This window comes from Ranitomeya imitator, chromosome 5 (assembly GCF_032444005.1).
Source record: "Ranitomeya imitator isolate aRanImi1 chromosome 5, aRanImi1.pri, whole genome shotgun sequence".
Classification (NCBI taxonomy): domain Eukaryota; kingdom Metazoa; phylum Chordata; class Amphibia; order Anura; family Dendrobatidae; genus Ranitomeya; species Ranitomeya imitator.
The window spans coordinates 1814650-1827851 of NC_091286.1; the positions used below are offsets into that span (position 1 = coordinate 1814650).

Genomic DNA, 13202 nt, shown 5'->3' on the forward strand with positions numbered 1-13202 from the left:
AAAGACGGCGTCATCAGGAAGTGTCACAGAAGGCTTTATTCCTTCATATAGTGATGACGTTTCCACCCTTCTGGTCTTTCTGGCCTTCATCTGCCCCGTACACTAGTATATGAGGCGTACGGGCCATTCTGGGGAGGAATAAAGGACTTTTATATGACACTCCCTGATGACGCCATCTAAACTTGATTCTGTGGATGCTACATGTCGTGGGTCGCGCTGGTACATTTTTACTATGACGCCGTCTTCAATGGGTTCTATGGATGTTACATGGCATGTGTCAGGAAAATCTGAATTATTTTCCATTGTTCTGGGGACACAACCAGAGCTGGCCCTCTGCTCCTCCCACCATTTGTTTCTGTAGGACCAAATCCTACATGCAACCCCTCTTTATTTCTGTGAATTTCCACCCCCCTCCCATCAAGCAAATGGTCAGCTTGGAAAGTGGAGTTTTATTGCCTGCCAGCACCAGCAGAGCAGAATGCATTTTCCCTCCTAAAAACTCTTTTGTCTTCTAAGCAAAACGCTCAAAGTTAAATTCAATAATGCACGTTAATCCCAGAAACCTGAAAATAAGATTTCCAGGATCTGGGCACTTGGGGTTGCACATTGCAGCGTTTTGCGGCATTTAGGGCTATCAGAAACCTGATAAATGAATTTTTGCCCACCCGCAAATCACAGACATACCGTGTGTAAAATCGCAAGAGAAAAAATAACGCCAATATCGTCGGCCTGTGAGCTTCCAGGCCAAAGATATGAAGAAAAGGAGTTACCAATAACTTTCAAAGCTCTGTGTACCTCCCAGAAAGCAGTCCATATGTGAGGTCAGCAAAAGTGGGAAGTCTTAGCTTTATGGCCGAAGCATAAAACAAGAACGTCCATCTTTGGCTTTCATTCAGAGCCAGGAGGGACAGCTGAACACCATGCTGTGGTACTGGATCATATCTCTGGGATCTCTCCTCCCCTTTATCGACACGTCATACCTGTGACTGAGATTTAGTGAGTTTCGTATTTTTATCCTGTTTTATTTCATAACATATTTGTATTTTGTGTCTTTTGTAATATCGTTTGTATCTTTTGTAAACACTGCCGATTAATCCGGAGTAAACTTATAAATTTTCTAGCTTCATTCTTCTTGTTTTATGAGCGATCCGCCATGAGCAAATTCACGCTACCAACAGGTGTCCGACCCACCTATAAGAGGTCGGTGGTGGCAGCATAGTTGTCTTATATATGTGGTGTTGGGGACTTGTTGGTGACTGGAAAGAGGTATATATATCACATGCCGCAATATTCAACATAAAGTAGAGCAGCTGCACCAATTGTCTTATCCTCTGTCGATAGCCTTATTGGCCAGCAGGGTAAGGGGGCGCCAGAGAGCTGAAAGTTCCTGACCAGGTTCGTGACAGCGTGGGTCCCTCTGGTATATTTTCACTATGATGCCGTCTTCAGTGAGTTCAGTGGATGTTATGTGGCGTGGGTCCCTCTAGTATATTTTCACTATGGTGCCATCTTCAGTGGGTTCAGTGGATGTTATGTGGCGTGGGACCATCTAGTATATTTTCACTGACTCCTTCAGTGGGTTCTGTGGATGTTACATGGAGTCAGTCAAAGTGTACCCGAAGGACCCACGCCATGTAACAATCACAGAACCCACTGAAGACTGAGTCATAGTCAAAATGTACCAGAGGGACCAATGCCATCTTCAGTGGGTTCTGTTGATGTTACGTGACGTGGGTCCCTCGGGTACATTTTCACTATGGTGCCGTCTTCAGTGGATGTTACGTGGCGTGAGTCCCTCTGGTACATTATCACTATGGTGCCATCTTCAGTGGGTTCTGTGGATGTTACGTGACGTTGGTCCCTCGGGTACATTTTCACTATGGTGCCATCTTCACTGGGTTCAGTGGATGTCACTTGGTGTGGGTTCCTCTGGTACATTTTGGCTATGATGCCGTCTTCAGTGGATGTTACGTGGCGTGAGTCCCTCTGGTACATCTATGGTGCCATCTTCAGTGGGTTCAGTGGTTGTTACGTGGCGTGAGTCCCTCTGGTACATCTATGGTGCCATCTTCAGTGGGTTCAGTGGTTGTTACGTGGCGTGAGTCCCTCTGGTACATTTTGGCTATGGTGCCGTCTTCAGTGGGTTTTGTGGATATCTCTTGGCGTGGGTTCCTCAGGACCATTTTAGCTATGACGCAGTCTTCAGTGGATGTTACGTTGTGTGTGTCCCTCTGGTACATTTTCTTTACGACGCCCCCTTATGCCTGATGTCTGCTGCAGACAGGCTGATTTTGTGGTCACCAGACACGTTTCAGAAATCTGCAGACCATGCTCATCTTCTGACGCTTTGATTCTGCCATCTGCTTGTGCCACATTAACGCAAGCGTGCATGGACAAAATGTCCATGGGCAGCATGCCTGAGTAGATGAGACATGGCCCCAGAATTCTTTGAACTTCTGTCCAGAATAACCACTTTTATGCAGTACTAGCTGAAGAGCCCGGCGTTGCCTGGGCATAGTAAATATCTGTGGTTAGTTATAGCACGTCACTTCTCTTATTTTCCCATCACGCCTCTCATTTTCCCAATCACATCTTTAATTTTCCCCCTCACATCTATCATTTTCTCCCTCACACCTCTCATTTTCTCCCTCACTCCTCTCATTCCCGCCTAACACTTGTCTTTTCGACCTCACATCTGTCATTTTCCGATCACTCCACTATTTTCCCTCACTCCTCTCATTTTGCACTCACACCTTTTCATTTTCACCTCACACCTCTCATTTTCACCTCAGTATATACATGTTTGTCATCTCCCTTATATATAGTATACACCTGTATGTCATCTCCTGTATATAGTATATACCTGTATGTCATCTCCCCTGTATATAGTATATACCTGCTGTGTGTCATCTCCCCTGTATATAGTATATACCTGTATGTCATCTCCTCCTATATATAGCATATACCTGTATGTCATCTCCTCCTATATATAGTATATACCTGTATGTCATCTCCTCCTATATATAGTATATACCTGTATGTCATCTCCTCCTATATATAGTATATACCTGTATGTCATCTCCTTCTATATATAGTATATACCTGTATGTCATCTCCTCCTGTATATAGTATATACCGGTGTGTCATCTCCCCTGTATATAGTATATATCTGTGTGTCATCTCCTCCTGTATATAGTATATACCTGTATGTCATCTTCTATATATAGCATATACCTGTATGTCATCTCCTCCTGTATATAGTATATACCTGTAGGTAATCTGCTCCTGTATATAGTATATACCTGTGTGTCATCTCCTCCTGTATATAGTATATACCTGTATGTCATCTCCTCCTATATATAGTATGTACCTGTATGTCCTCTCCTCCTTTATATAGTACTAGCTGAAGAGCCCGGCGTTGCCTGGGCATAGTAAATATCTGTGGTTAGTTATAGCACCTCACTTCTCTTATTTTCCCATTATGCCTCTCATTTTCCCAATCACATCTTTCATTTTCTCCCTCACTCCTCTCATTCCCCCCTAACACTTGTCATTTCAACCTCACATCTGTAATTTTCTGATCACTCCACTATTTTTCCTCACTCCTCTCATTTTGCACTCACACCTTTAATTTTCACCTCACACCTCTCATTTTCACCTCATCACTTCAGTATATACATGTTTGTCATCTCCCTTATATATAGTATACATCTGTATGTCATCTCCTGTATATAGTATATACCTGCTGTGTGTCATCTCCCCTATATATAGTATATACCTGAATGTCATCTCCCCTGTATATAGTATATACCTGCTGTGTCATCTCCCCTATATATAGTATATACCTGCATGTCATCTTCTATATATAGCATATACCTGTATGTCATCTCCTCCTGTATATAGTATATACCTGTAGGTCATCTGCTCCTGTATATAGTATATACCTGTGTGTCATCTCCTCCTGTATATAGTATATACCTGTATGTCATCTCCTCCTGTATATAGTATGTACCTGTATGTCATCTCCTCCTCTATATAGTATATACCTGTGTGTCATCTCTCCTGTATATAGTATATATCTGTGTGTCATCTCCCCTGTATATAGTATATACCTGTGTGATCTCCTGTATTAGACCTCGTTAACACATTATTTGCTCAGTATTTTTACCTCAGTATTTGTAAGATAAATTGGCAGCCTGATAAATCCCCAGCCAACAGGAAGCCCTCCCCCTGGCAGTATATATTAGCTCACACATACACATAATAGACAGGTCATGTGACTGACAGCTGCTGTATTTCCTATATGGTACATTTGTTGCTCTTGTAGTTTGTCTGTTATTAATCAGATTTTTATTTTTGAAGGCTACTACCAGACTTGTGTGTGTTTTAGGGCGAGTTTCGTTTGTCAAGTTGTGTGTGTTGAGTTGTGTGTGGCGACATGCATGTAGCGACTTTTGTGAGATGAGTTTTGTGTGGCAACATGCGTGTAGCAACTTTTTGTGTGTCGAGTTGCATGTGACAGGTTAGTGTAGAAAGTTGTGTGCAGCAAGTTTTGCGCATGGCGAGTTTTGTGCATGGCGAGTTTTATGTCTGGTGCCTTTTGATTGTGTGCAAGTTTTGTGTGAGGCAACTTTTGCATGTGTTGCAAATTTTGCGCATGTGGCAATTTTTCCGTGTGTGCAAGTTTTGCGTGTGGCGAGTTTTCCATGAGGTGAGTTTTGCAATTGTGGCGAGTTTTGCGTGAGCCTAGTTTTTGCATGTGGCGAGTTTTGCGCGTGCTGAGTTTTGAGCGGCGACTTTTGTGTTTCGAATTTTATGTGGCGAGGTTGGTGTATGTGTGATGAAATGTGTGCTGAGGGTAATATGTGTTCAAGCACGTGGTAGTGTGTGGCGCATTTTGTGTGTGTGTTCATATCCCCGTGTGTGGTGAGTATCCCATGTCGGGGCCCCACCTTAGCAACTGTACGGTATATACTCTTTGGCGCCATCGCTCTCATTCTTTAAGTCCCCCTTGTTCACATCTGGCAGCTGTCAATTTGCCTCCAACACTTTTCCTTTCACTTTTCCCCATTATGTAGATAGGGGAAAAATAGTTTGGTGAATTGGAACGCGCGGAGTTAAAATTTCGCCTCACAACATAGCCTATGACGCTCTCGGGATCCAGACGTGTGACTGTGCAAAATTTTGTAGCTGTAGCTGCGACGGTGCAGATGCCAATCCCGGACATACACACATTCAGCTTTATATAGTAGATATATATAGATATATTTGCGGTTATATGAGTATATATGATTATAGAGGAGTATACATGCAAGTGAGCTCTACATGATATAAATATTTCTATCACAGTGGACTATGCTACACGATACCCGGAAGCTGTGGCACTATCCTCCATCCCAGCAGACAAAGTGGCGGATGCTTTACTGTGTTCTCTCCTGTGGGTTTCCCCAGGGAAATGTTGACCGATCAGGGAACCCAGTTCATGTCTGATCTGATGGAAAGCCTCTGCGAGAAAATACAAGTATATCAACAAAAAGCGGATTTAGATCCCATTAGCCGCACAAAGAGAACCATATGAATAAAAGAAGAATATCTTTATTAAATAATTAAACATAAAAAAACTAAAACAAGACCTGATGATATCATATAGCAAAGTGTCCAGAGAGAGATGAACCTACATACTATCCCTTAAAATTAGCGGCTATATTAGCCAATTATAGTAGTATGTCCATATATATTGCCATGAAAAAAGCTAGTAAAGTGAGCTATAGTGCATGCAGATAAACCATAGTATGATCCTCACTACAGAAATACAGGGGGACGTGGTAATTCTCCCGAATGCCTAAATAATAACCCCGTCCATACGTGAGATCCTAAGTAACCAACACAATCCTCCTTCTAGCTCCTAAAATGTGCATCTTAGATAGACAATAAATATATATGGATAGGGTAGTACCGTAATGAAGTAGGTCCCTTCTCTCACGTGTGCCCGGACGCGCGTTTCGCCCAGAGCTTCTTCCGGGGGCGTGGTTAAAGTGAGGACCCAGCGGTCATTAAATACGGCAAACCGCCAATAAAAATTCGACATGTAATAGGGGGCGTGAACGAAGAAATGGATTGATGTCCACCTTGCTAAATGGCGCATGCGGCTTATGTCACCCTCCGGATGTAAAAAAGCACTTCCAGGTCAGCGCTCACCGGAACGCAAGCTGAGACGCCAGCGTATCCAAGTGTGAGCGCTCCCGGAAATGCACGGAGCTAGGACATCTAGCGCATGCGCACTGCCCGGAGGACATACCATAGTGAGAAGAGAATGCCGATCTATATCTGTACTCAGCGAAAACAACAATGATTAACCCATTGTGCGTATATGAATAGAAGAGTGGGTAAACAGCTAGATTATCAACTAGTGTACTTTACTGAATAAAAACAATAATAATAAACCCGTTGTGAGTGTGTAATAAATGAACTGTAAGAACACCGTAAATGTGTGTTCCAGATATAATTGCATATTACACTGTGCCCGAATCAATTCATAATTTTATCACCCATGAAGGGAACACTAAAAGTGCATATAGATGCATAGATAAGAACAACCACTTGTTAGTAAAGAAATATAGTGATTTCTAAATAAGTGATATATATTTTATTAAGATAAAATAGAACAAAGTGCATGTGCAGACAGGGCTAAAGTGCATGTGCCGACAGGGCTAAAGTGCTTAGTGCTCAATAAATATAGACATAACTATCACTAACTACCATCATGTATATAGATTCACAGTGTTACCCTTCATCCATATACTACTCTTCTCAAAACAGCCACGACCAATCAGCGACGACCACAGAAAATGGCCGCTCCTTCCTCCCCGCAGTCAGTGCCCGGCGCCCGCATACTGCCCTCCGGTGAGCGCTCACACAGGGTTAATGGCAGCATTGACCGCGGGTAACTCACTCCGTTACCGCCGCTATTAACCCTGTGTGACCAACTTTTTACTATTGATGTGGCCTATGCAGCATGAATAGTAAAAATATCTAATGTTAAAAATAATTAAAAAAAATAAAAAATAGTTATATACTCACCCTCCGGTGGCCCCGTGGATCAGGAACCGGCCTTTCCCGCTCCGCGCGACGCTCCGGTGACCGCTGCATGCATTGCGATCTCGCGAGACCGCTACGTCATCATCTTGCGAGATCGCAATGCAATCTTTAGACCGGAGCGCGCGACGAGCATCGGGAATCGGCCGCTTCGATCCGGAGGCTCCAGGAGGTGAGTATGTAACTATTTTTTATTTTAATTTTTTTTTTTTTTTTAACCGGTGATATGGTGCATACGTGACTGGGCAATATACTACGTGACTGGGCAATATACTACGTGGCTGGGCAATATACTACGTGACTGGGCAATATACTACGTGGCTGGGCAATATACTACGTGGCTGGGCAATATACTACGTGGCTGGGCAATATACTACGTGACTGGGCAATATACTACGTGACTGGGCAATATACTACGTGGCTGGGCAATATACTACGTGACTGGGCAATATACTACGTGACTGGGCAATATACTAAGTGGTTGGCCAATATACTACGTGGCTGGGCAATATACTACGTGGCTGGGCAATATACTACGTGGCTGGGCAATATACTACGTGGCTGGGCAATATACTACGTGGCTGGGCAATATACTACGTGGCTGGGCAATATACTACGTGGCTGGGCAATATACTTTGTGGCTGGGCAATATACTACGTGGCTCTGCTGTATACTACGTGGCTGGGCAATATACTACGTGGCTGGGCAATATACTACGTGGCTGGGCAATATACTACGTGGCTGGGCAATATACTACGTGGCTGGGCAATATACTACGTGACTGGGCAATATACTACGTGACTGGGCAATACACTACGTGGCTGGGCAATATACTACGTGACTGGCCAATATACTACGTGGCTGGGCAATATACTACGTGGCTGGGCAATATACTACGTGGCTGGGCAATATACTACGTGGCTGGGCAATATACTACGTGGCTGGGCAATATACTACGTGGCTGGGCAATATACTACGTGGCTGGGCAATATACTACGTGGCTGGGCAATATACTACGTGGCTGGGCAATATACTACGTGACTGGGCAATATACTACGTGGCTGGGCAATATACTACGTGGCTCTGCTGTATACTACGTGGCTCTGCTGTATACTACGTGACTGGGCAATATACTACGTGGCTGGGCAATATACTACGTGGCTGGGCAATATACTACGTGGCTCTGCTGTATACTACGTGGCTGGGCAATATACTATATATATAACTATTCTATGTGTAGACATTTATTCTATTGTAAGCTGTCAGTGTGATTTTACTGTACACCGCACTGAATTTCCGGCTTTTCTCTCTAACACCGCTGCGTATTTCTCGCAAGTCACACTGCTGGTCCGTGTGTAATCCGTATTTTTCTCGCCCCCATTGACTTTCGTTGGCGGATTTTTTTGTGCTATACGCTGACAGCATGCTGCGATTTTCTATGGTCGTAGCAGACCATATAATACGAATGCGTAAAATACGGCAGATAGGAGCTGGGGCCGTAGAGAATCATTGTACCGTGTGCAATCCGTATTTTCTGCGCCTCTCATACGTCCGTAAACCTCGCTAGTGTGACGCCGGCCTCACAGTGAACCTTCCTTTCGTCGTCCCCTACAGCTAATAATCGCCTCTTCCGCGGTATAAACCTTATAATCACCGTGCGTCAGTGATTGGCTGCACCCTTCTCTCCTCACTATACACGATGCCGGCGTCCGGTGCAATAATCTCGTACACGTTGTGACCCTTCGCTCGGCAGCTGCGCACTGGACCTGGATCCGTTGTTCTCAGGCCCCAGCACTGACCCTGCGGCTGCAGCTGTTCCCGGCACACGGCCGCTCTCCATAGATCTCGCGCACATCTGCCAGTTACATTACCTGCATTTTAACGCACAAAAGATGTAGAAATTGAAGCAAAAAATTACATTTGGGAGTTTTCTTTGTTTAAAAAAAAAAACATTCTACATTGAATTAAATGATGACATTAAAAACTAGAAAACATGCAAAAAAAAAAGTCTAAATATGAGACTGGATGATGGGAAGGAATGAAAGAAATTTCCTGCCTCCCTCCCCCCTCGTCTTTGCGGTTTCTGTACGTGGCTGGTGTGTGGTCAGTATGTGGCGTCCCACCATACACTGTGCATATACAGGGGTCTGTGTGGGGGCTTCTGTATAGTGACCTGAACAAGTCATGACTTTTGGATCTCATCAAATTCTCTATTTTCTGCTGTTTAGGACCTTATTTTAAAATAGAGACATTACTTATAATAGCCCCAAGCATTACCTGAAGAACACAGATCCACGCCCCAGGCATTACCTGAAGAACACAGATCCACGCCCCAGGCATTACCTGAAGAACACAGATCCACGCCCCAGGCATTACCTGAAGAACACAGATCCACGCCCCAGGCATTACCTGAAGAACACAGATCCACGCCCCAGGCATCACCTGAAGAATATAGATCCACGCCCCAGGTATTACCTGAAGAACACAGATCCACGCCCCAGGCATTACCTGAAGAACATAGATCTACGGCAATGTAGCATAACATGATGCAGGGGGATGAGACCCCTATTTTCTCCTGTGATGCAACAGATCAGAAGAGATAGGAGAATCCTCTCTATTCAGAACCTGCTTGCAGGCCTGGGGCAGACAGTAACCTGAATGTAAAAACACTAATGAATAAAACTCTGTGTCAGGTGATCCTCTGTGTCTGTGGATTGATCAGGTGGTCGTGTGAGGAGACACTACTAGAAAAGCACAGATCTCTGCTCAGGACAATACTAGAAAAGCACAGATCTCTGCCCCAGACACTACTAGAAAAGCCCAGATCTCTGCCCCAGACACTACTAGAAAAGCACAGATCTCTGCCCCAGACACTACTAGAAAAGCTCAGATCTCTGCTCAGGACAATACTAGAAAAGCACAGATCTCTGCCCCAGATACTACTAGAAAAGCACAGATCTCTGCCCCAGACACTACTAGAAAAGCTCAGATCTCTGCTCAGGACAATACTAGAAAAGCACAGATCTCTGCCCCAGACACTACTAGAAAAGCTCAGATCTCTGCTCAGGACAATACTAGAAAATCTCAGATCTCTGCTCAGGACAATACTAGAAAAGCACAGATCTCTGCCCCAGACACTACTAGAAAAGCACAGATCTCTGCCCCAGACACTACTAGAAAAGCTCAGATCTCTGCTCAGGACAATACTAGAAAATCTCAGATCTCTGCTCAGGACAATACTAGAAAAGCACAGATCTCTGCCCCAGACACTACTAGAAAAGCACAGATCTCTGCTCCAGACACTACTAGAAAAGCTCAGATCTCTGCCCCAGACACTACTAGAAAATCTCAGATCTCTGCTCAGGACAATACTAGAAAAGCACAGATCTCTGCTTAGGACAATACTAGAAAAGCACAGATCTCTGCTCCAGACACTACTAGAAAAGCACAGATCTCTGCCCCAGATACTACAAGAAAAGCACAGATCTCTGCTCAGGACAATACTAGAAAAGCTCAGATCTCTGCTCCAGACACTAGAAAAGCACAGATCTCTGCCCCAGATACTACTAGAAAAGCACAGATCTCTGCTCAGGACAATACTAGAAAAGCTCAGATCTCTGCTCCAGACACTAGAAAAGCACAGATCTCTGCCCCAGATACTACTAGAAAAGCACAGATCTCTGCTCAGGACAATACTAGAAAAGCACAGATCTCTGCCCCAGACACCACTAGAAAAGCACAGATCTCTGCCCCAGACACCACTAGAAAAGCACAGATCTCTGCCCCAGACACCACTAGAAAAGCACAGATCTCTGCTCCAGACACCACTAGAAAAGCACAGATCTCTGCTCAGGACAATACTAGAAAAGCTCAGATCTCTGCTCCAGACACTACTAGAAAAGCACAGATCTCTGCCCCAGACACCACTAGAAAAGCACAGATCTCTGCCCCAGACATTACCAGAAAAGCACAGATCTCTGCCCCAGACACTACTAGAAAAGCACAGATCTCTGCTCAGGACAATACTAGAAAAGCACAGATCTCTGCCCCAGACACTACTAGAAAAGCACAGATCTCTGCTCCAGACACTACTATAAAAGCTCAGATCTCTGCTCCAGACACTACTAGAAAAGCACAGATCTCTGCCCCAGACACTACTAGAAAAGCACAGATCTCTGCCCCAGACACCACTAGAAAAGCACAGATCTCTGCTCCAGACACCACTAGAAAAGCACAGATCTCTGCTCAGGACAATACTAGAAAAGCTCAGATCTCTGCTTCAGACACTACTAGAAAAGCACAGATCTCTGCCCCAGACACCACTAGAAAAGCACAGATCTCTGCCCCAGACATTACCAGAAAAGCACAGATCTCTGCCCCAGACACTACTAGAAAAGCACAGATCTCTGCTCAGGACAATACTAGAAAAGCACAGATCTCTGCTCAGGACAATACTAGAAAAGCTCAGATCTCTGCTCCAGACACTACTAGAAAAGCACAGATCTCTGCCCCAGACACTACTAGAAAAGCACAGATCTCTGCCCCAGGCATTACCTGAAGAACACAGATCCACGCCCCAGGCATTACCTGAAGAACACAGATCCACGCTCCAGGCATTACCTGAAGAACACAGATCCACGCCCCAGGCATTACCTGAAGAACACAGATCCACGCCCCAGGCATTACCTGAAGAACACAGATCTACGGCAATGTAGCATAACATGATGCAGGAGGATGAGACCCCTATTTTCTCCTGTGATGCAACAGATCAGAATAGATAGGAGAATCCTCTCTATTCAGAAGCTGCTTGCAGGCCTGGGGCAGACAGTAACCTGAATGTAAAAACACTAATGAATAAAACTCTGTGTCAGGTGATCCTCTGTGTCTGTGGATTGATCAAGTGGTCGTGTGTGGAGGTGATCCATTGTGAGCGATCAGGTGGTCGTGTGAGGAGACACTACTAGAAAAGCACAGATCTCTGCTCAGGACAATACTAGAAAAGCACAGATCTCTGCCCCAGACACTACTAGAAAAGCACAGATCTCTGCCCCAGACACTACTAGAAAAGCACAGATCCCTGCTCAGGACAATACTAGAAAAGCACAGATCCCTGCTCAGGACAATACTAGAAAAGCACAGATCCCTGCTCAGGACAATACTAGAAAAGCTCAGATCTCTGCCCCAGATACTACTAGAAAAGCACAGATCTCTGCTCAGGGCAATACTAGAAAAGCACAGATCCCTGCTCAGGACAATACTAGAAAAGCACAGATCCCTGCTCAGGACAATACTAGAAAAGCACAGATCCCTGCTCAGGACAATACTAGAAAAGCACAGATCCCTGCTCAGGACAATACTAGAAAAGCTCAGATCTCTGCCCCAGATACTACTAGAAAAGCACAGATCTCTGCTCAGGACAATACTAGAAAAGCACAGATCCCTGCCCCAGACAATGCTAGAAAAGCACAGATCTCTGCCCCAGACAATACTAGAAAAGCACAGATCTCTTCCCCAGACAATGCTAGAAAAGCACAGATCTCTGCCCCAGACACTACTAGAAAAATACAGATCTCTGCCCCAGACACTACTAGAAAATCACAGATCTCTGCCCCAGACATTACTAGAAAAGCACAGATCTCTGCCCCAGACACTACTAGAAAAGCACAGATGTCTGCCCTAGACACTACTAGAAAAGCACATATCTCTGCCCCAGACATTACTAGAAAAGCACAGATCTCTGCCCCAGACATTACTAGAAAAGCACAGATCTCTACCCCAGACACTACTAGAAAATCACAGATCTCTGCCCCAGACACTACAAGAAAAGCACAGATCTCTGCCCCAGACACTACTAGAAAAGCACAGATCTCTGCTCAGGACAATACTAGAAAAGCACAGATCCCTGCCCCAGACAATGCTAGAAAAGCACAGATCTCTGCCCCAGACAATACTAGAAAAGCACAGATCTCTTCCCCAGACAATGCTAGAAAAGCACAGATCTCTGCCCCAGACAATACTAGAAAAGCTCAGATCTCTGCTCAGGACAATACTAGAAAAGCTCAGATCTCTGCTCAGGACAATACTAGAAAAGCTCAGATCTCTGCTCC

General features: G+C 44.7%; 1 protein-coding gene across 1 annotated transcript in view; it reads left to right on the plus strand.

The window, feature by feature from the left end:
- The window catches only part of LOC138680784 (harmonin-like), a 215691-nt gene extending 205899 nt beyond the window's left edge, over window positions 1-9792 (plus strand). The window contains exon 18 of the mRNA XM_069768040.1: window positions 9324-9792. Coding sequence (XP_069624141.1) covers window positions 9324-9336 — 13 coding nt within the window. The 3' untranslated portion in view covers window positions 9337-9792. The remainder of the gene's footprint in view (window positions 1-9323) is intronic.
- Window positions 9793-13202: the final 3410 nt, after the last annotated feature.